Source organism: Astatotilapia calliptera, chromosome 23, assembly GCF_964374335.1.
Source record: "Astatotilapia calliptera chromosome 23, fAstCal68.1, whole genome shotgun sequence".
NCBI classification, from domain to species: domain Eukaryota; kingdom Metazoa; phylum Chordata; class Actinopteri; order Cichliformes; family Cichlidae; genus Astatotilapia; species Astatotilapia calliptera.
The window spans coordinates 19,455,001-19,478,043 of record NC_137443.1 but is presented as its reverse complement, the minus strand read 5'-3'; the positions used below and the strand labels follow the sequence as shown (position 1 = coordinate 19,478,043).

The 23,043-nt window shown below is 38.2% G+C and overlaps 1 protein-coding gene across 3 annotated transcripts in view; it reads right to left on the bottom strand.

Moving 5' to 3' along the window:
- LOC145424349 (T-cell surface glycoprotein CD4-like) overlaps positions 1 to 23,043 on the bottom strand; it is a 33,766-nt gene that overhangs the window by 10,628 nt on the left and 95 nt on the right. The window contains exons 1-3 of one of the 3 annotated variants that reach the window (XM_080297591.1): positions 22,955 to 23,043; positions 4,684 to 4,843; positions 3,511 to 3,545 (exon numbers count right to left, since the gene is read on the bottom strand). The exon at positions 22,955 to 23,043 is cut by the window's right edge and continues 95 nt beyond it. In XM_080297591.1, the coding sequence (XP_080153717.1) occupies positions 3,511 to 3,545; positions 4,684 to 4,727 (79 nt within the window). In that variant the 5' untranslated portion in view covers positions 4,728 to 4,843; positions 22,955 to 23,043. Of the gene's footprint in view, positions 1 to 3,510; positions 3,546 to 4,323; positions 4,844 to 22,954 lie in introns of those variants that run through there. The other 2 variants (XM_080297594.1, XM_080297593.1) reach the window with 2 other exon arrangements.

Here is a 23,043-nt window from a genome sequence, read left to right as displayed (position 1 = left end):
GGGAGAAAACCACACACTCACAGATTATTTTATGATAATTTTACAGCTGAAACTAGAAAATAATTCCAGGCAACCTGCTTACATTATAAAGGTTAATTCATTTGTAATAAATCCAGTCATAAAGACGGTAACAGGATCCTGATTTTCTGCACAGTCTTTAGGGTTTTTTTTCCATAGTACCTACTGGGACAGGCCCAACGTGGCACGACTCTTTTTTTCCATTACAATCAAGTACAACCTAAAGCACATCGGGTTGTTATAGCAACGTAGGGAAGTGTCTTGTGATGTCATTTGTATGCAACATGGACGCCGAGATGATGGTATACCTGATTTAGGTGAAGGAGACGCTCTCATGATTTATCGAGTGACGCCACTGATTAGCCAATTGATGGCATGGAGTCTGTTGGACGGTCTCAGACCATTTGGAACCCTAAAAAAACCATGTCGTTAATGACTCTCCGGCCACCCTGCAGCCTCTTTGTTGTGTGCATCACTGTATGAAGAAGTGATTGCGTAGCCACAGTATCAACAGACTCCCTGCTCATCTCTGCTCTTTGCTCACATGGAAACATACACTAACTAAACTGGATCTAAATCCTCTTCTGTCCACAAAGGGAACAACAATTGCCAAGCCCAGAAATTTTCCACTCTTTCACATCTTCCACTTTCCTGTCTGTCTCATGCTGCCGTACATGCAGGTACCACAATGAGACGAGCCGTTTACGTTCAGAAAATGACCACACTAGTCAGTAGGAACTGCCAACTCACTCAAACTACTCTCTAATGACTGCACAGTTTTAATTTTGGTTTATTTTGGAGGGCCACACAGACTTTCCATGGCATGCTTCTCATGTTTGTTCAGCTCAACTGATGCAACGCAACAAGAACATGAACAGCAGGAAACCAGAAAGAGGAAGAAGATTCACACCTGACTAGGAACTGAAACTGCAATACTTAACCACATAGAGCTGTTTTCTGTTTTAGGTCTTTTTTTTTGGTGGAAACATTTAATTACACTGTGTTTAAATATCTTAAATTACCCTGACACACAAGGAGAACCAACACTGAACCAAAGAAAAACTACACTGAGGTGAGAGAACACCCCGAGTCTCCAATTTGAGACAGATCCGTTAATAAATGTCTTCACTACTGGCTAGTTAAAATATGAAATAAATATATAAATTAATAATAATTCAAGTGTTGAAGTCCCATATTTGAAAATAAAAAACTTCAAAAGCAACTAGTGACCAGTGCTATATTTCACAGAAATGCAACATTAAACTAATGTTTTCATTTTTGAGACTGACTTTGAAAGCAGGGACATCGCTCAGGAGTAGTCTGAGGTTAAGCTGACTGATAAACTTAATTCAGGCTAGGTTTAAATATACAAAGAGGCATTAAAACTGCCACAGAGTAGCATTTTCATGTGTCACAAATCTTGCAGCATTCACTCTGGCTGTCAGCATGCTGACCGTCTGACCCCTGCTTGCCTGTAGCCATCATTGCATTACAGTTAGAATCTTGACTGCTGATCACGCCGTTATGTATTGGCCTCAGAAGACTTCGTACATGAAATGAGCAAGTAATCCACTTGTGAAAATATGCCCGTGTTTAATCTAACCCCAGACTCTTTTTCTCATTTCTGCTGATGTTTTTGCTTTTGTGGTATCATTTGTCATATTTGTTCGATCCAGCGTGAAAGCTGAATGAAAAAAGCGTTTACTAATTTTTGTGACTAAAAACTTCATGTTAAAAAAAAAAAAATACTATTATAGTTCTTCTGAACCATTTAACCATTTTTAAGAAGTACACACAGCCTATGTATGTAAAGCAGCGCTGTGGTGGGGATAACAAGAGGTTTCAGATTGCTTGATATGAAACTGAGTTTTATTTTATTAATTTAACATTTTAATGGATTTTAATTCCTCTAATTAATCCCTTTCAACATGTAAATTAATCAGAACGTTTTTTTGTATGTAATTTGTATAGTATTTTTTCTCTCTCTTATTTTCTTTTCTAAATGTACTTGTATATTGTTCACATGTTGAGATAAATTACCAATCAAATCAATTGATTCACTTTATGTTCAGAAGGGCCGGTAAAAACGTCAGGGTTTTATTTTTAACACTGTTTCAGACGTTAATATTAAACATGCAGTCAGACTTTCATGTGTGTTTGTGAGGGAGGGCTGAAAGTGAGTGGATTGGCCTTTAAAAAAAAAAAAAAAAGCATACCTGAAGAAATATCTGATGTTAGAAACTCTTGTGTACTGTTTGTTTGTATATTTGTCTTTCTTGCTGCTGTTACACCCAAATTTCCCCTTGTGGGACAATTAAAGGATTATTCTATTCTAAGCTCAAATTTCACAGAAGTCATGACATCCATCCAAACTTTAGACTGTAAAAAGCAGGGGTGGGTTTTTATAATCGATTCATCGATTAAAATCGATTCTGGCTTGGATAACATAAAATCGATTCATTAAAATCCTGAATCGATTTTTTAATATAAATTTATTTTGCCCGAAATGCCAGAATCTCTGGTGAAAGATCACAAAATTTCAACAACCACCAAACAACTAAGACAGTAAACGAGAGCAGGTACACGGATTCTGCACATAGACGTAAACACACAGCGCGGACCCGCGGATCAGAATCAGTTAGATGTCGCCTTTCTCACGGTCGGGGCTGAAAGCCGACAGCTCGCTGATTCTGATCTGTCGGCGGGTCCGCGCTTTGTGTTCACGCCCTTTATGAGCTGATTCTAAAGCTGTTAGTTTGATCTCTCTCCAAACAATATTGACCGAACCAGCAGCAAAAGAAGATCCAAACGCTTCACATAAACATCGTCATGAATTCACTCTGACTTTTACTGTTTTGCTTCCACCACGATGCACAGCTCTCTCTCTCTCTCTCTGTTTTCTTCATTATTCGCTTGCTTGTTACCCACAAGACTACCGTTGTTTACAGCGCTGTCGGCCGCTGTTTTTTTCCCTTTTACATTCTTCCGAAAAGAAAACCTCATTTCTGCTGTTCAATACTGAACAAATTTAAACTTTTTAAAATTATGCAAAATGCTTAGACGTGTCTCTAATAAAACCGCTGTAACGTCAGAGGTAATGTTCATATGTTGATTAATGGTTTTCTTTCGTTTTTGATGTACTGCAGAATATTTTTATAAAATCCCAGAACAGGAAAATCACCTTCATGTTTTTCTGTGTTTTATCTTCAGCTACTTTGACACAAAGGCATCTACTGTGATGCTCACACCTTTGATAAAGTCTTGCGTGTGTCAGCTTCCTTTTTATTGATACAAAAATATGTAAATGTACTGATCTGAATTATATTTTTGACTGTCAAAATTTCCTAGATTTAAATCGAATCAAATCAAATCGAATTAAATCGAATCGTGGATCAAATCGATTCGGGACCTTGTGAATTGGAATTGAATCGATTCTAGAAATCAGTGACGATACCCAGCCCTAGTAAAAAGGTTTTTTTATGCTAGACTCACCCACGCTCTGATTCCACAGCAGGAACACCGTCAGGCTGTGGAGACAAAGAAAGACACCCAGGTTTCAGTGTAACTCCTGTGACACAGCTGATGATACTGAAATCCAACAAATCCAGGAATGTCAACGAGCAGGTTCAGTGAAGCTCAAGTGCAGAAACAGCAGTATTGAGTATTTAAACGAAAATTCAACCCATAATGAAGCATTAGAGGTAAAAACATAAAATGAAATAGCATTTTAATTATATAAAATCCTTCCAAAGTAAAACTTAAACTAGATTAAAAGTAAAAGTCAAAAGAGTGGACTCGTCTTTTCATTTTCAAGGAAAAACGGCCAAAAACGTGAACGTTAAACCTTCATAAAATATTTTCTTGGAGTTAAGTTGGGCTTTTTTAAAATTATTATTAAGAAAGGGAGTTTTAAGCGTAAATGAGAGAAAACTGAAGTATTGTCTGGATTTTTTCAGTTTTTAAAAATCATCCGTGATCCAGGGTTTCACCATGTGTTATTCATCTAAAAATGTTATCTCGACGTGTTTTTAACTTCAAACTTAAAGACGATGGAGTGAAATGAGTTAGCGGAGAAGCGGCAGGAGTTAAAGCGGCTCCCTGTGAGCTGGTTATATGAGGAGAAGCTCGTTTATCTGCAGTTAATTCAGAGAAATTCTGTTTGTCTTGTTTGACTTCTTTAAAGTTGGCCAGTTACCGGAAGTAGCTTAAGCTAAAAGAAAACGGCTAACGCTGAACTACGTAGTTAGCCTCGATGACCCATCACACTCATTTTATGGCCCAGTCGTTGTCGGTTTCATTACTGACCTGATTAAACTGTTCATGCCGTTTCTTTATCCCTCCCAGATGCCCAAAATAAATTTTATATTTACTTATTACTTCTAGTTTTCCAGCTAGCTAGACACTCCTGGCTCACGTATCCCAGTAAACGGAAGCCAAGAGGCAGTCATTTCCGCTTTAAAAAGTTCAGTATAATAATAATGCACATACTATGAGAAATATTTTTTAAATATATCTCGGCTGTGTTTATGTGTGTTTACAATGTTATTTCAACCCCCAAATTTAAAAATCCACGTTTTTTAAGCCGTCTACGTCAAATTTCTGCTAAATTGTTGCGATTTGTGCTCCGAAACTCCAGATTAAGCAGATTTTCCAGCTGTAACGCACCTATCACATATTCTGCAACTGCCTGACATCAGTGAAAACACCATGCGCACAGGCGGAACCTCATCATGCTGTCTTCTCTTTCTCCTCTTGCGCCTCCTCCAGCACTGGTGTTGCGGAGACTTCTGCAGCCGTGTCCATGTGTGGATGGTTCTCACTGAGCCTGCGTGAGGGAGAAAAAACAGAAAAAAACTTCAGTAATTACACTTAAACAGAAAAACTGTTTAAATAAAGTTTATTTGAAAAGTCATGGATTGTGCAGGGAGACAAAATTTACTGCAACACCTCCTCCCGTTTAATCCTGCAGGTAGTTTCCTGCTGCTCACAATAAATAATCACAGTAAAAACAAAAACACTGTTTTAATGCAAGAATAGCTTCAATGTTTCTTTTTTTTTGTCTCCACATATTTATTTACTGCATATATATATATATATATATATATATATATATATATATATATATATATATATATATATATATATATATATATATATATATATATATATATATATATATATATATATATGTATAGTCCAAAAAGATTTAGACTCTTTTTTCATCTTTTTTCACCTATCAAAATAAAAATAATGAACTCCTGAGGCGTAACATCCCGACGATTTGTCATGTCCCGCGGCGTTCCCGAGGAACGACCTTCCGCGTTCTAGGAGCCGGGTTACGGATGAAATCCAGTAGAATGACGGTCCCGCGATAATACACGTTGGGCACAGTGAGATCCTGAATGTAAACTTGTTTTTATGGTTTGAAAAAAACGTCTAACGGAAATTTTAAAATATATTTTTAAGACTCCCCAAGAGGGAAAGAGAAATTTCTACAAACTGTATTAAGGTATTGGATGTGGTCATAGAGATGTAATAGCTTTTTGTTCGACGCCGCTGTCTACTGTGCACATATCATTTCAGCCTGTGTTAGTGTTCTGCTTCTGCTGCCACAGCAGTATCTCAGTGGGGATAGACGGCCTGGGGGACTTTTAATCACTTTTATTTATATCATATTGTGTTTCTCTTTTCAGCAGAATTTCAGCTCGTTTGGGAGTTGGTTAAGGAGGAACTATGTGGGAGCTGTATGATTTGGGGAAGTAAAGTTTGTCATTTTATCTGTAGTTTCTGTGGCTGTGCTTTGCTTTCAGGTCACTAATTATTGCAACAGTGATTTTTATTTGTACTTTATCTGAGCCCTGAGAAAAGAGAGGTCACCTCAGTTCAAATGAATGCCAGCATTAAAAAATCTAAATATTTCCAAAAAATTTATTTTTTAACATCCTTTTTTGTTTAAAAATTCATTTTCCTTTTTGCAACATTTTACTCATAGAATAAACATTAAAAATCATTTTATCTCAACACTGAGTCTCTGTGGTTTTTTGTGATTAAACCAGAACCACATGATCCCAACATAATGTTAATGATATCTGCACCATATAATATCAACCTGCTGGTGTTCCAGTTTAACTTGTTTTGGTGGTAACTGTTTATGTTTGTTTATATTGTCCGTGTATCCGTGCCAATGCGTCAGAGGTTGTTACAACACCTTTTCAGAAATAACAGTAAACAAAGGTTGCTGTGTCCAGGTCATGAAAATCTATATTTGTGTTAAGATCGTAGATCTAATTATTCCTCTGACTCCACTCGTACCACAAACCAACATTTTCCTCTTTGACACCACTGATCAACCATATAGATACACTTCTGCACACATCCTGTTTGCACAGCTAGTTGTTTAACACCACGCCCATATTAGCTGTGGCATCGCTTTGTAGAAAGCAGACAAATGCACCTTCAGCTTTTCTACAGAATAACTTAACCTGAGATCAAATTCTGATCTGTTTCAAGATCACAATGAAGTTTAGAACACCTGGAATTTGAGCAGCGTGTTGGATTTACTGTTAATGAAATCCAAACAGGTCAAACCATCATTAAGGAAACACGTTGGCTTTTAAAGCGCTCTGTAGTTGTTCAATGAAAGCAATACATGTGGGAAATGGGTATGGGAGGTTTCTGGAAGTCAGTATTTCAAACTGGTTACCTTCATTTTTTAATAATAAATGTATTAGCTGAAGGTTCAGGTGCCTCCCTCGGGTTCCATTTCACTGCATATACAATAAATGTTTCCATATTTCCTGTACATGCATTGCGACTGTCAGTTTCACTTGCTACCAAGTTAGGTGTACGCTTGGTGGGAACTCGTTCTGCTGGATCTGCATCAGAGAACCATCCACTACGTGTTATTCATTTAATTTATTTTTGCCCCTCCTGTATTTAAAAGGGTTGGGCCAGCCTTTTGTTTAGAAATGCCCGTTTCTGATGCCAAATGCTTCCAACTATGGCAGGCCAAAACAAAAAAAAAACTATCTACAGCTGAGGATCCCGGGGAAAAACCTGACACACCTTCGGCCTTCAGCCTATTGTTGAAGAATAAAGGTGGCCATACCAACTATTGACTTTCAAGCTTTTTAGAATTATACAAACTCTGTTTTTGCCTTAAATACTGGATTGCCTTAAATACTGTGCATTTTTGAACATGCTACAAAGAAAGCAAAAGTGCTTGAGACTTTTAAACAGTAATATTGGGTAATCAGGAAAGTGTGAATAGCTAGGTAAAAGACACAGGTACAGACAATGTGTGAAACTCAAAGCAAAACACTGGAGACAATCAAGTCCGAAAAAAATCCCACAAGCAATGAACAAAGCAAAAATGAAGACCATCATAAAGACACAGGTTAAAATAATAATCTGTATTCTGCTGAAACTCTTCAGTAGAACCAAAGACTGAAGAATGTAACAAAGCACCGAATTCACAGCAACATCAAAGGAAATAACAGGAACACCCCGACACCACTGTGGTAGCAATTATTTTGGCCTGAAACAGCTGTAAAGACATGTGTGAACATGTAACCTGTTGATCAGGTTTTTACAGTCATCTGGTTTATAACTGTGATGTCTTTCACAAAGCTGAACAGTTTGTACTGATGAGGATGTGTATGGATGGCTGGCTGAAGAAGGAATCAGCCACAGTTGCGAACATGTGAACACTTAGCAGTTGTGTCGGTCTTAAGTATGAACGTAACACCGTTGTTTGACGTTAGTGAAGCGTGAGTGGTTTGATTTTTATCTTAGCAAGTCAAAAAACTTTCTCTCTCCATGTCAACATGTCAGGTGTTAACAGGTGTTGTTCAATGTTTGTTTGGGCGAGTTGTTAAACCGCTGCTGTCTTTGAGCCAAAAAGAAAACTACAGCTCGGAGAATGTGTTTGAAATTAAAGGCTTTTGTTAGTGTGAGAAAATTACTTGAATCTGGCACAGAAATTTCCCTCATCATCATTTCATTTCTTATTCTGTTCTTCAGCTCACTGGCTTTTATTGTTGGTCTTAGAGATTTCATTATTTCCTATTTTTATTCCACTCATGTGTATAATTTGAATCATTTCATTATGTTTACTCTGGGGTAATCTAGAACTTTGAGCCAGAATGAAGAGTGTTGTAGGAAGGCTTTGGTTTAAATGGACCAAACAGGATTTTTCTTCTATCATTTTTTGTTGGCAGCACTGGTGATTGGCACTGTTGCCTTTCTGTGTGGAGTTTGCATGTTCTCCTGTGTTTGTGTGGGTTCTCTCCGGGTACTCCGGCTTCTTCCCAAAGTCCAAACGCATGCAGTTAGTGGGGTTAGGTTATATTTCCCAAAGGTGCGAGTGCGAATGGTTGTCTCGTGTGTTAGCCCTCAGGCTGGCCTGTGGAAAATGTGCCCTGCATCTCGCCCTATGGTAGCTGGCATAGGCTCCAGTCTGCTACAACCCTGATAAGGATAAGCGGAAGAGGATGGATGCATTTTCCTTTGATTTTTCTTTTTCTTTACAATTTGTTTTTTGTTTTTTTTGGTCATTTTTATTTATATTGGTATTTCTGAGCCAGGAGAGGGCCATAAACCTGGCCCTGACAAGAGATGTGTGTTTCTAAGTATAACAGCTCGAGCATTTACGTGGATCACATTTCATTTAAGCAAATAAACAAGAGACTGGGTCAGAAAAGTGCAGCAACATGTGGGTGTGTGTGTGTTTGCACAGCTGTCTGCTTCAGTGGCCCACTCTTTTGTGTTGTTGCTCCTGTTGTGTTGAGCTAATTGGATTAGTGTTTAAATTAAAGGATTTATTTCCTCAGTCTGACTGGAATCTGTCCCAAACTTCTCCAGATGTTAACACACACTAACTGTGTGTGCAATATAAATTAAAAAAAATCAGAAAAAAGCAAAGTCTGTTAAAGCACTCATGAATGTAACATTTAAAAATGTCAATGTGATGGAGAGCAGAAACTGAACTGTGTATGAAGATTTATGTGGGACGTTGGGGGAAATCTTATTCTAAGGTCACAAATGACGTGTTACTGTAAAGGATGAAAAGGATGATGCAAGCATGAGCTGAGCATGACAACATGGTTTTTCCTCCCTTTGGTTGCTAAAAGGTCTAAAGTTTCTTAGGAGAGTTTTTGCTGAGGTCAGCTGGAGATGAGAGATGAAGCAGATTTACCACACTATGTCCATCTTTTATACAGTATGTAAAGTCTACAAGGTGCAGACGGAGAGTGGATGTACTGGACAAAAATTGTGCTAGGTGTAGGCTGTGATGGAGACCCCCGTGGTGACTGCCAATGAGAGCAGCCGAAACAAGACAAAGAACCGTGTGTGAATTACAACTTCACTTTTATATAAAGAAAGAAAGGGGGGGATCGGCTCTGAATGAAACTTTAGGAAACAAAATTCTGTAAAATGCTTGTATTTTTTGTGGAAGGTAACAAACTTTTGGGTAATTGGCATATTTTTGTGCCATTAATGAACATTTCCATTAATAGTAAAAGCGTAAACTATTTAAATAATCATTTATGGGCATTTCCTGTCACTGTAACTCATTAGAAATACTTCTTGATATCCATAAGCATGTATTTCTATAAAATTACAACTTAATATGCATTTAGGCCAAAATATTGTTAAATTTAAAATTCTCAATTAAATTCATCTTAGTACACAACAACAACAATTGTACACTGTGACTCCAAAGTGTCTCTTCAAACAGATCATTCAGTCCATCAAAGTTTTTAATCACTGACAGACTGACCTTTGAGACTAACAAAGCAGAGCTGTTTTTTTATGTGGAAAAACTTAAATACTCTAGTGCTTCACTACTAAACAGTCTGGCAGCTGTAATGGTAAAGACGTGGAGTAGTTCAAAAGCAAATGAGAGCACATCTCAATAAATAATACATAATTAGGGGCCGCTCAGTTTGGGTAGCTCTATCAGTAACAGCCTTCTCAATGCATAGCAGTCCATTAAAGAGCACATACAGCAAGTCGAATCAAGTCAAGTTGAGTTTTATTGTCAACCCAATAAAATACACTCAAGTATACAGTGGGACGAGATATCGTCCTCCTGGATCGAAGGTGCAAAGTGTAAAAATAGGTCCTTAAAAATAGTCAGTGATCAGTGTCAGCTTCTCTGAGTTGATATCACCACTATTCATCAGCAGCACATTTTAAAGCTCAGTTTTTAAAACCTTGTGATGTAACTACAGCCCAGCAGTTCATGGTTTGCCAAACATCAAATATTTAATCAGGTTAGAAGCTAATCACTCTGAGGCTAACAAAGATTGGATGAGTACATGAAGCTGAGAATCAGGAATATTGCAGACCATGCAGCAGTATATTAATGATTAACCTCGTGTTGTGGATGATTGTCTCAGGTGTTCCCATGACTGGACTTTGGTCTGTTTTATGCATGTTTTTCCTGCCATGCGATCACATTTCTCTCTGTTCATCAGGGACTCTCATGTTAACTTTTATTGAGTGGGGAAAAGTTAGCGCTTATCCTCTAGCTTCACTGTGCTAATGTGTTTACATTATTAGTTTTTTGTCTTCATTTATACCTGAAATGATAGCAGAGCTGTACATGATTCTTATTTTGAAACTAGCGAGCTAACTCCCTGCTAACTTCTAACTCCATGAAACTTTATAAATCCTGTTATCATGGATGTTATTGTTGTTAAACCTCTTATTGTTGGTATACACTGATCATTTTATTAAAGATGACAGATTTTAGAGCGTTTTACTCTCAGGCGAAGTGTTTGTTTGACTTTGGGAACTAAAGAGGAGTTTGTATCAGCTAGCATTATAAGACGTAATAGGCAGATAATCATCTATAAACTCAATTTTAGAGTTTATCTTTAATGTCAGATCAAGTGTGGCCTGTGTGTTGCAATAGCAAGAAAACACAAAGTATGAGGTAGCGAATACATCAGAGTGGTGCTTAACAGACATTTGATGTGTGTACAGCATGGATGGATTTCCCCACAGGACTGACTCACAGATTCAAACCTAAACATAACAACATCAATTATTTATACCTCTCATTACGTCTGAGCACTCCTGCAGCACTGTATGAATGAGAAGACCTATAAAATGGAACGATCGTGGCTCAAGAGTTGTAATTGGAAGGTTGCCGCTTCGAGCCCTGGCTTGGACAGTCTCAGTCGTTGTGTCCTTGGGCATGACACTTCACCTGTTGCCTACTGGTGGTGGTCAGAGGGCCCGGTGGCGCCAGTGTCCGGCAGCCTCGCCTCTGTCAGTGCGCCCCAGGGTGGCTGTGGCTACAATGTAGCTGCCATCACCAGTGTGTGAATGTGTTGATGACTGGATGTGTAAAGTGCCTTGGGGTCCTTAGGGACTAGTAAAGCGCTATACAAACCCATATGGAAAAGATATATACAAGTTTGTATCTGTCTTGTGTGAAACTTGTATGAAAAGCATATGAGAGTGAAAACAGATATAAGATCCCTTGAAAATTTATATAATGAAACTTGTATGTTTTGGATACTTACTAAAACAATGTATGAAAGTAATGAGAAAGTGGCCACTTTCATGAATAATCACATATAAGTTTTTACTATTTCTTTTCCATATGGGAATACAGGCCATTTAAAATGTTACTTAAATAACATGACATTTATTTAAATCAGGTCATGTCCTGCAGATAATTCAATAATAACATGTCTTGTTCACGTTCTCACAATTTGGCTTCCTGTCTTCATTTAAACTGTAGCCACAGTGACCAAATATGTAATACCAACACACTCACTACTTTGTCTTTTTTTGTGCACTTGCCAAATAACAGTTCCCCCAGAACTCAGAACAAAAAGGTTTTATTTGCATGCAGTCAGTTCCTGTTTGGTAGTCTAGCAACTGCCAGTGGCTCTCTGCACCAGTATTCACACAGCTGTCTCTTTTTAAAATGTTCAAGTAATTAAAAATAAATAAATGGGTTACGAAAACAGAAGTAAAAGCATGCTTTTTGCTGCTGTAGCAAGTTAAAGGGGAGCTGATGATGAATTGCAGTTAAAGGCTGGGTTTTTTTTTCACTGAATTTCTGCAAAAATTCTTAGAAATGTCACTTCAAAGTGACGCATTTATGCTGATGCAAAGTCTGAAAGGATGCATTCCCAAGACAAGAAAAAAGTGCACACATTTGCACTGAATGATCACCAGCCGGCTGTCTTTTTGTATGGTGTGTTTTATTTGTGGAAAACTCAAAGTGGCTCTCTAAAATCGGCTTCTCGCTTGAGGAGCTAATTGAGCGTCAGTGATGAGACCACAGCGTGTCTTATTAGCACCAAACACAAATGAGCAAATCAAAAAAACAGCATAAACGGTTGCATTTGCATGCTTTGTTGCAAAAACACAAATGTTTTCTTTTTGTTTATTTAAGTTGGTCTGAGACTTTCTGTTGTGGTCTATGGTAAGATAGTCTGCATTAGGTTGTAATTCTTTTATGACTGACTCGGTGCCTACCCCAACAAAAACACACACACACACACACACACACACACACACACACACACACACACACACACACACACACACACACACACACACACACACACACACACACTTTGCTCTTTATGAGTAATAACCATCTAAAGACGGAGACGTGATGTAAAACCACAGCACAAGTGTGTGTGCACTGCTGTAAGAGGAAAGGAGGCTTTTGCATCAGACAAGCATTGTAGAACACACCCTTGTAAAAAAAAAAAGAAAAAAAAAAGCCATGCACACTAACAGGCTTCACAAGAAAGGAAACAAATGTTTTTGTGTAAAAGTTGCAAAACAGTTCAAAGAAACTGAGTCAGTAAAACATTGAGAGGACAACACGTACACCTCTGTAATTTTGGTTATTTGGAGCAATTTTATTGAAATGGATTTATCAGAGCCAAAAACAGACACAACATGTTGTGATTTCTTTTGCTCTGGAGTCATCCCGTACTCTGAGGAATATCAGATTCATGATGCTGGGAACAATCTACGGGCTGCTGTGCAGCCTGTATAACAGAGCTGCTGATGGACATGCTCAGACATGCTTTGGACAGCTGAACAGTTACAATGTACAGAGTGAAAACAGTTGAGCTGAGAGTTCATTCTCAACAGTAAACATGTCTGAGTGTGAGTGATAGCAACAGTGAAAGGAACATTTAATTTAAAGCAAAGTCACTTTTATAGTGTCACTGAAAGTGATGTGAGGAAAACAGAGGGATATTTTTTTTTATTCCAGTTAATCTGAAACAGGAAACCCATTTTAGACCATGAACTCACCAGCAAATTGTTTACTGAGGTCAAGGCCGAGCGTTGCTTCCCTACAGACCTCTGCAAGACAGGAAGTCTGGCCTTGCTTCAGTTTGACTAATGTTACCTAATGCTAACTTGTCTTTTGATGTGACCGAATTGCTCTTTCATCAGATATAACGCTGTCTGAAAGTGAAAAAGTGAAGTGTCAAAGTACAAGCTGTTAATGTGTGAGAGGATTTGTGGTTGAACAAGGTGTTACAGAGTTACAGTCATTTAAAATATAACTCTCAGTGAGATGACCCAAAGTCTGAGATAAAGACGTGTAAACTCATACTTGAGGTTCAACGTGAACATTCACATAGTTACATCATAGCAACGGTGATAGAAGCAGGAAATAAGAACAAGGCTTTTATCGTGATTATAGTATGATCTACAGTGCATCGTGAGCAGAGGTGGGTAGTAACGAGTTACATTTAATCCGTTACATTTTCTTGAGTAAGTTTTTCAAAAAATTTTACTTTTAAAGTACCTTTTTTGCATGATTCTTTTTACTTTTACTTGAGTACATTTGTGAAGAAGAAACTGTACTTTTACTCCGCTACATTTGCAAAATTTGACTCGTTACTTTTTTGTTGAGTTTGTATGCACCTTGTCACTCGCCCTATGGTAGCTGGGATAGGTTCCACCCCCTCTGCAATCCTGATAAGAGGAAGAGGATGGGTCGTAACAAACGAATGAGCTAGTAGCTATGAGACAGTCGTTTGCCATGTAGCAACATGCCCAGCACTCTGTTGTGATCAAGCTTTTCTTTAATCACATTTTAAAACTAGCACGGGTGCCTTTCCTGTCACAGCCCCAAGCGAAATAGAGTCTCCTCTTGGGACTGAACCAAGAAGCATTCATAATTTTTGACAACTGCACTTTACAGCCAGAGACAAATTTTTAAACAAGAGTAAAAACAACTAAAAACAAACAAAAACAACACACTTCAATGGCTGCCATCTTTGCCACAGAGCCAAGATCTGACATTGAGGTCAGAGGATTATTGAATACATTAGAGTAGGGCTGGGCGATATGACCCAAAATTCATATCTCGATATTTTTTAGCTGGGTGGCGATATAAGATATATATCTCGATATTTTTTTAAAGCCATAAGTTAGAACAAAAAGAGAGTTCTTAGTCACACTGTGTCCCAGATGTCACACAGGCATTTTTATTTACATACAGCATAGATTTACATGAAGAAATTACTCAAAAATAAATTATCAGCATTTATTAAATAATAATGCTCCATAAATAAAAGAAAACAATGTTGTTTTTGCGCATAACAAAAAGCTCATAATTGTGCAGTCAAAATGTAAACTAACAGACGCTGAGCATAATAACAAAGACAGATTTCACAGCTGCTCTGTTCCCAACTTCTACTGCGTGACTGACAGCCGTGAGTTTGAAATCCGCTTCGTAACCATGTCTCTTAACAGGTGCCATTTATGGTCCTTATACACACACAATATGGTAATATTACGTCGAAGCACAGTACGTATTACTCCGCGAGGCTCCAGACTACGGTAGCCGTAATGCTCCGACAATTCATCAAGCGCTGCAGCTCCGTAGCTTACCAAAGTCGTAAAACATTTTTTGACAGATTTCTGAGTACCACCTGAAATCGGTTCGTGGTCAGTAAGCACAACCAGAATTCATACATTAGGCGCGCTGTCAACTTTTGAGAAAATGAAAGGATTTTAGGCCATGCAGCCCCTGTGGGCTGCATGTCATTAGCATGGTTAGCTCGTTAGCGCGGTTAGCTCGCTAACACGTTGACGCCGTCCAGCCCCACAATTCGCTAATGGAGATTTGCCGTGTCCTTCTGGTTGCTGCCTGCAGTTGAAGCTATGGGGGAGGGGGAGTTGTATTCAGTGAAGGAGAAGCGAGGCCGAGTAACGTTGCGTAGAGACAAAAGTGAACGAAAGAGAGGCAAACTTGTGGCTCCACAAGTATAATTATAACGTAACATAGACTATATCGATATAAAGGATATTGTCACATCAGGCACGTGCGGGGGGGGGGGGGGGGGGGGGGGGGGAGCTAGAGGGGCTAATTCCTGCCTGCCCTTTTGTTGAGGCAACTTTAAAAATATATATATATATATATTTTAATGTGTGTGTGCGTGCGGAGTCCTGTCATTTTTCAAACTTGCGGATTCTCTCTCCGATCTTACAGTCGATCTCACTTGCATACAGTAGCTGTCACATACGTGATCATTTTTCATTTTTAACTCTGCAGGATGTCGAGACAGAATGAGACCAAAGTGGCCGAAAGCAACAGAAGCTGGTGTGAGAACAGATGAGACCTGATACCGACGATCCTGTCATACAAAAATGACCATAAGTTTTCAAACACTGCTTTAGACTCTACGACACAATTTAATTAATAATCCCAAAGAAAATGCAGGATCTGCAGGAGAGTTGTTGGACGCGTTATCAGATAATTGCTGTGTTTTTGCTGCTCTTACAGTTTTCAGATACTATAAAGGGGTTTTTAACTTCAATTGGGTGAGTCATACCACATCCTACTGAAAAATATCCCAAGAATGCATTGTGGGTAAACTGCCATGACTCATTTCATCATAGGGGATAAATAGCTATTCCAAACAAGTCCGAGCAAAGCAAAAGAAAGCAAAAAGCAACCTTTACTTTGTGAAAGGTAACATACCAACTCAGTATCTTTGCAGTCTGAAATATTGAAAATTGACGATCTAGTGAAATTCCAAACAGCACAAATTCTATTCAAAGCAAAAAATAAAGAACTGCCAGGTAATATTCAGAGTATGTTTCTGTTCATGGAGTGAAACTGTGGAACAGTCTGAATATGGAATTAAAGCAATGTCCAAACATAAAACAGTTCAAAAAGGGTTATAAAAATATGATCTTCCCGAACTATAAAGGCATGGAGAATATTGAAATTAAGTGAATGTCTCTATTTAAAAAAAATAAAATTCATGATGTGATATTATAGTCTATAGTATATCAGAAATCTGTTCACTTTTTTTTATTACAAATTATATCAGTAAGGAAGCTGACTAAATATTAGCTGATAATTTATGGCAAAGGGGTGGAATTAAATAAGTGTTTACTTCTTCACACTCCCTTTCGACATGTAAGTTAATCAGAACGGCAGGTATATTGAAATGTATTGATATTTTTAGTATAGTATTTTTTTCTCTTATTTTCTTTTCTAAATTTACCTGTATATTGTTTACATGTTTGAAAGAAATTACCAATCAATCAATCAAACTTGGAGAGAGTGTAAAAGAGATTTGGGTACAGTTATAAAGAAATGTTTTTCGCCCCTAAATTTTCATATGGATATCTGAAACTGAGACCCTTAGCCCCCTTGCTAGCTACCTCTCCCACATTGTAAGAGACCTTGGGGTACTCTTGGATAGCTCCTTCAAATTAGAGAAACAAGTTTCTACTGTGGTTAAATCCAGCTTCTATCAGCTATGTCAAATTTCTAAAGCTAAACCTTTTCTTTCCCCCAAGGACCTTGAAAAGCAGATTGCATGCATTCATTACCTCTAGACTGGACTATTGTAACTCTCTTTATTTAGGCCTCCCTCACTCCTCTCTCTACCGTTTGCAATTAGTACAGAACGCTGCTTCACGCCTTTTATCAGGTGTTAGAATGCATGATCATATGACTCCGGTTTTAGCTAACTTACACTGGCTTCCTGTGAAATTTCGCATTGATTTTAAAATTCTTTTACTCATAAAATCTTTAACAATAACATGCCTAGCTATTTAACAGAACTTCTGCATTTGTATAATCCTAAAAAAGCACTAAGATCTTCAAACTAGATGCTCTGAATGCAACCTAAGTCTAAACTGAAAACCAGAGGTGATCGTGCCTTTGCTATTGCAGCACCTAAACTGTGGAACAATCTCCCTACTGCCATTCACACTTCTGAGTCTATTCAGTCTTTTAAATCCCGCTTAAAGACTCATCTTTTTTCCCTGGCTCTGACTTAAGACAGTTTGACTATCATTTTGTGGCTTCTAAGATTGTCTTGTCTTGTGTTCCTGTTTGGTAAATGTGTCTTATTTTATTTATTTCCTAATTTGTGAAGCGCTTTGATCGACATTGTTGTTTTTAAATGTGCTATCCCATATGGAAAAGAAATAGTAAAAACATATATGATTTACTCATGAAAGTGGCCACTTTCTCATTACTTTCATTTTTTTTAGCAAGTATACAAAACATACAAGTTTCATTATATAATTTTTCAAGGGATCTTATATCTGTTTTCACTCTTGTATGCTTTTCATACAAGTTTCATACAAGACAGATACAAACTTTATAAGATTTATATATATCTTTTCCATATGGGTTATAAATACATTTTTGATTTGATTTGATATCTGCCGTGAGGACAAATCTGGACCAGGCTTGTGTCATCAAAGGGCCTGTAACTCTGAAAGTACTCACAGTATGAAGACAAACGTCAGACTGGCTTCACGAGATGTGCTGAAGTTTTTGTAAGAAAAGAAATCAGCTGATTGTGACGGGGTCAGGGGGGAGCACTGTTGCTCTTACAACTTAGTACATCGAGCAGCAAAAAAACCCCACTTAAATTCTAGTTATTTATTTTAATACTGAGTGTGTAATCAAATCTGCTGACATTTCCCATGATATAATGCCAGAAAACACTCAAAAACACGATGATGTGACTCCAGACCTTTTAAAATGTGGGAATCTTTAGTCCAATAGATGCTGAGAGCAGTGAGAGCCTAAAGTGATTTTTTTTGCAGCCGTCTACTCTAACGTCTCTCTGAGGGTTAGAACTCATACTCCAAAAAATGGATATGAGGTGGATCATTATCAGCCTTATGAGCCCATGAAAAACAATCTCATATTCTCGTACTTTATTTTTTTCATTCATTTCTTAATCTTCGACTCTGACTTCACCGTATGCAAGCCAAACGAGGCTGCCGTCCCATGTTTAATCAAACTTTCAAGCATAACACTACAACACTAGTAGTGTAGCCTGTGGTAGTTACAGGTAGTCTGTGTCACTGTGAGCAGTGCCATTCAGGTTAAAGCACAACAACATTGCTCATTACATACATGTTCAATCCAGGGATAATACAGTTCACAGTTTGCAGTTCATGTTGTGGTTTTTGTAAGGCTTAAAAACACATACTAAACATATTCCAGCAGCACAGAATACATATTGCACTTATAACAAGCTATAAATAAAATACCTGAAAACGTTGAGCACATACAGTGGAATAATAGAGCCAGATGAAGAGGCACTAACAGAAAAATAAGATAGAGGGAGGACAGGAATCAAATCACATTAATGCTCCAAAGGAATTAATTCTGAAATCAAAACAGGCATCGACAAACACCAAAACTGAATCCTCAAACACCAGACTACCTATGAACATGCTGCTAACTAACCCTTAGTCTGATATATGAAGCAGAAAGTTTCAGCTAAACCATCAGTCCTGCTCCTCTTCTCTCAATGTTTGACACTCTGAGTCTGAACCAAAGACCTACGGCCCAAACTAAACAACTAAACAAAGAGGATGTCCTTGCTTTACTGACTGCGTCTCTTTTGCATTTTGACAGCTCTCAGAGATAAAAATGTGAAGTGACAACAGACATTTACCCTTATTCTCTCCCTCCTCGTCTTCAGACTTTCTTTTGCAAAGTGATGAATAGAAACAGACAGTCGAATTGACCACTTTGTATAACTTCACACAGGAAGCGAAAACGAAATCAAACATAAAGGAAATGCTCTTGTTTCAATTCCTAGGGGAGGCATGCATGGTATGACAGACACCTGGGTGAAGCAGAAAGGGTTTTACTCAGAACTGTAGAAAGGGAGTCAGAGAGCTGTCAGGAGATGAGATGAAGAAGGGCCAGACAACAGAGGATGGTAAAACGTCCTCCCCTGAGTGTTGCTCAAAGGGCTCTGAAGCTGTGGGATTAAACTTCCCTGGCACAAACTGCCATGCAGACCACTGGCGAAGGGAATCATCTGCTCACGCAGACCTAAGCTTCTCTAGAGTTCCTTTAAAACTGGTTTCCACTTCTTTATAGATGACCACTTCCTTACTGTTTGTGTTTCTGAACTAAATTTAAAGGCCTCCAGTTTTGGTAGCTGTGATTGTCTAAGTTCATGTTTTTATGGGTTGAATTTGGTTAATAAAGAGAGGGTACACATTGTTCACTTTTAGCAGATATCTTATTAGATTTAGAAATCAACGAGGTAAATAGCTGAAGAATTTAAACATTTAGCTGATCGTGAAGCCAACTAAAAATGCTCACAAGAACATCCCATGTTGCCATGAATGTACAAGTTGTTCGAAAATCAAGTGTGTGCTCTGTTAGCCAAGGCCAACAACTGTGGCCTCACTAGAAAGGCCAGGATTTCCCCGTGAGAGCGCAGCGGGAGGTCATATTAACGTTTCCTCCCCAAAGAGCAAAAACAAAGAACAGCTGGCTCACAGCTGGGTAAAACACAACGGTGTTTAATAACTGGACCTCTTATGACTAATGTTCCCTCTAAGCTGCGCGCATGCGCGCATGCGCACTACTGGCACGGTCTCCGGGCAGAAAAAATCTGCGTTGCGCACAAAAAAAAATTAACTTGAATTGAAATTAAAATAAATAGTTAACAAGGTTCAAGGTTCTTTATTTGTCACATGCATAGTTATACAAGTATAACACACAGTGAAATGTAACCTGACACGCTCCTCGACATGTGCAAAAATGGGGGGGGGGGGGGGGGGGGGGGTAGATCTTTTAGAACCGGATCTTTGACGTGAACGACGCGAGATAGCTCTTTATCGCAAGCCGTGTTTTTGTTTTTTCCTCTCTCTTCTCTCTTGTGCTTTGCGCTGGACAGAGGGGGGAGGGGCGGTAGTTACACTCGCAGTAGCACAGGAACAGAGCAGGAGGGAGAGAGACAGAGAAAGAGAGCCAGGGACAACAACGTCACATTAGAAAGGTATAGTAATCGTCCACAACTATTTTCAGTTGCGGATGATACAGGATTCAGAAAGTTTATTCATGCAGGCCCATATGACTGAGAATGTGCATCTTCTTTTTGTTTTCATATTTTCATTTATATTTAATTGTGTTGTGGTTTGCAGCATTTTGTGTTGTTTCATTTAAAAAAAAAAAGCTGAAAATTTAAATAGTTAAAAGTTGAACTGTGACTAGTTGGTTTTCGTTTTATATGATTTATTTATTACATTTTATGTGGAGTGAATAAATAAAAGTATATTTACGGTGGCCCCTACAGACAAAGCACGTACAAACTTCACAATACGTACAAACCCTGAAGCACGTACAAACTCCAAAACACATAAAAACTCAGAAGCACGTAAAAACTCCAAAACACGAAGAAAACACAACAGAAGTGCTCCAGAATGCTAGGCCCAGCATTGAGCTTTTGTTACCTGCACTGTTCCAAAAAATAGAAATGTCAAATTATTTTACAGTGTATTTTACAGTTGTGTACTGTTTTTCTAGAATATCATTACATTTACATAAGTAGACTGTGATCTGGCATGTCAAATGTAAAATAACATAACATCACTGTAAATGTAATAAAACACAATTTACTTGTTTTTTAAATAAATTTTTTTGTACATATGCATATTTAGATTGTAAAAATACATTCACAAATGTATCATGATTTCACAAATATCTGTCCGTTATTTGAAAGATTGAACTGTTGAATTCAAATGTAATGCTATGGAAAAGTATATAACATGATCCCTATAAGCTTGTGTTACATCACATAAGTATTATTATCGTCACTAGTTAGAGCGATCGTGGCTCAAGAGTTGGCAGTTCGCCTTGTGATCAGAAGGTTGTCGGTCCGAGCCCCGGCTCAGACACTCTCCGTCGCTGTGTCCGTGGTCAAGACTCTTCACCTACCGCCTACTAGTGATGGCCGATGGTGCGATATGGCAGCCTCGCCTCTGTCCCAGGGCATGCAATCAATTATTATTTAAACCAACTGTTAACTGTATATTTCTGTACATTTACGTATTATGATTCATATTTCCACATTCAGTGACCTTGTTTATAGGTAATTTCATTGTTTGATCACGTTAAAATGTTCCTAATTTAATGTCTAAAAGCATTTGGAAAAGACAGAATCCCATGTCAAATTAGAGCAACAAACTCTATTTTCATTACTGAAAATAACTGTATTTTTATAGGACAGTTATTTTCTGTTATTTTGCGGTCGTATTTTGGCGCCCCAGCTGCCGGAATATTACCGTTTTTTTAAGATGGTTTTTTTTCCTATTTACAGATGATTTCATTGTTTAATGACATTAACATGTTCCTAATTTAATGTTTAGCGGCACTTGAAAAAGGCGGGATCCCATGTCAAATTAGCGCAACTAATTGTATTTTCATTACTGGAAATAACCGTATTTTTATGCGGGAGTTATTTTCTGTAATTATACGGTCGTATTTTGGCTTCAGCTGCCGGAATATTACCATTTTTTCAAGATGCTTTTTCTAACAGTGTAGAGGCTACACAAGCCAGCAAGTACCAACGACTTGCTGGCTTGTGTATGGTGTATTAACAGGTAAATGAACATTTTTTTTAATTATTTGAATATATATGGTGCTTGTGTATAAATACACAAACAATACATATATGCTTTCAATTGTGTAATTTAAGTGATCTAGGTAGCTCTGTTTTGAAGTTCAGTTAATGCTAGAAATGTGTTTTGGAGTTTGTACATGCTTTGGAGTTTGTACATGCTTTGTCTCTAGGGGCCACTGTATATATTTATATATAAACATATCAATAAAACCACTTTTTTTATACATTAGTAATTCCTTTTGTGCATAATGTCATATTATTGTTAATAATAAATTAATTAAAGCAAAAAACAACCTGAAGAGTCGGTCGGAGCCGCAAGAGCCAGCTCTCTAAAAAGATCCGGAAATCCCATCACTACAAGAGACGCTCAGAGAGTTTATGCGTTCGCTCAGACACATAAAAAAATAGAGTGAACAGTGCTTATGACTCTCAGACTGAAACATGAAAACAGGTCCGTTTCACAGTTTCCAACACAATTATAATAAGTATGAATCATGTCGTCTTTGATTTTCCAGGTATAAAAAAACAAACAAACCTCCAAGTCATTTTCGCCCGAAGTGACAGACTTGCTGATTTTGTCCATGACATCAGCAGCAGAAACTGTGACCAGTTGTTGCCGGTTTCACCAAATGTCATTAGCGCTGCAGTTTTACTTTTGGGGCTTGGCTTAATGAGAACAGAGTTGAGCGAAAGGGTGAAATGAAATCTGGGGGACGGGGCTGATGCAATAAGAATTGGCTGCGATATCTTCCAAACTTGCACAATTTAAGCAAGATTTGCGCTCTCCTGCCAACTCCTACCCCACACTAAGTATACTGAGCTGGAACTCATTGTTATTAATAAATCTGCTCTACATTTTAAAGGGAACACGGACAGTTTATTAAGGGTGTATGAATAGTTTTCGATGTCTGTCAGCTAGACCGATTATTGCGCAAACCGTGAAATAAAAACGACACATCATGTCAGTGTAGGATCTGGGTCGTTCCCGATGAGGATAGCCTATTGTGAAATGTGAAGCTCACCTTGAGAGCCTGGAGCTGGACCTGAGGACTCCCGCGGACCCTGTCACCTCAACACAAGAATAAAGCGTTGCCCCACTGTCTTCTCCACA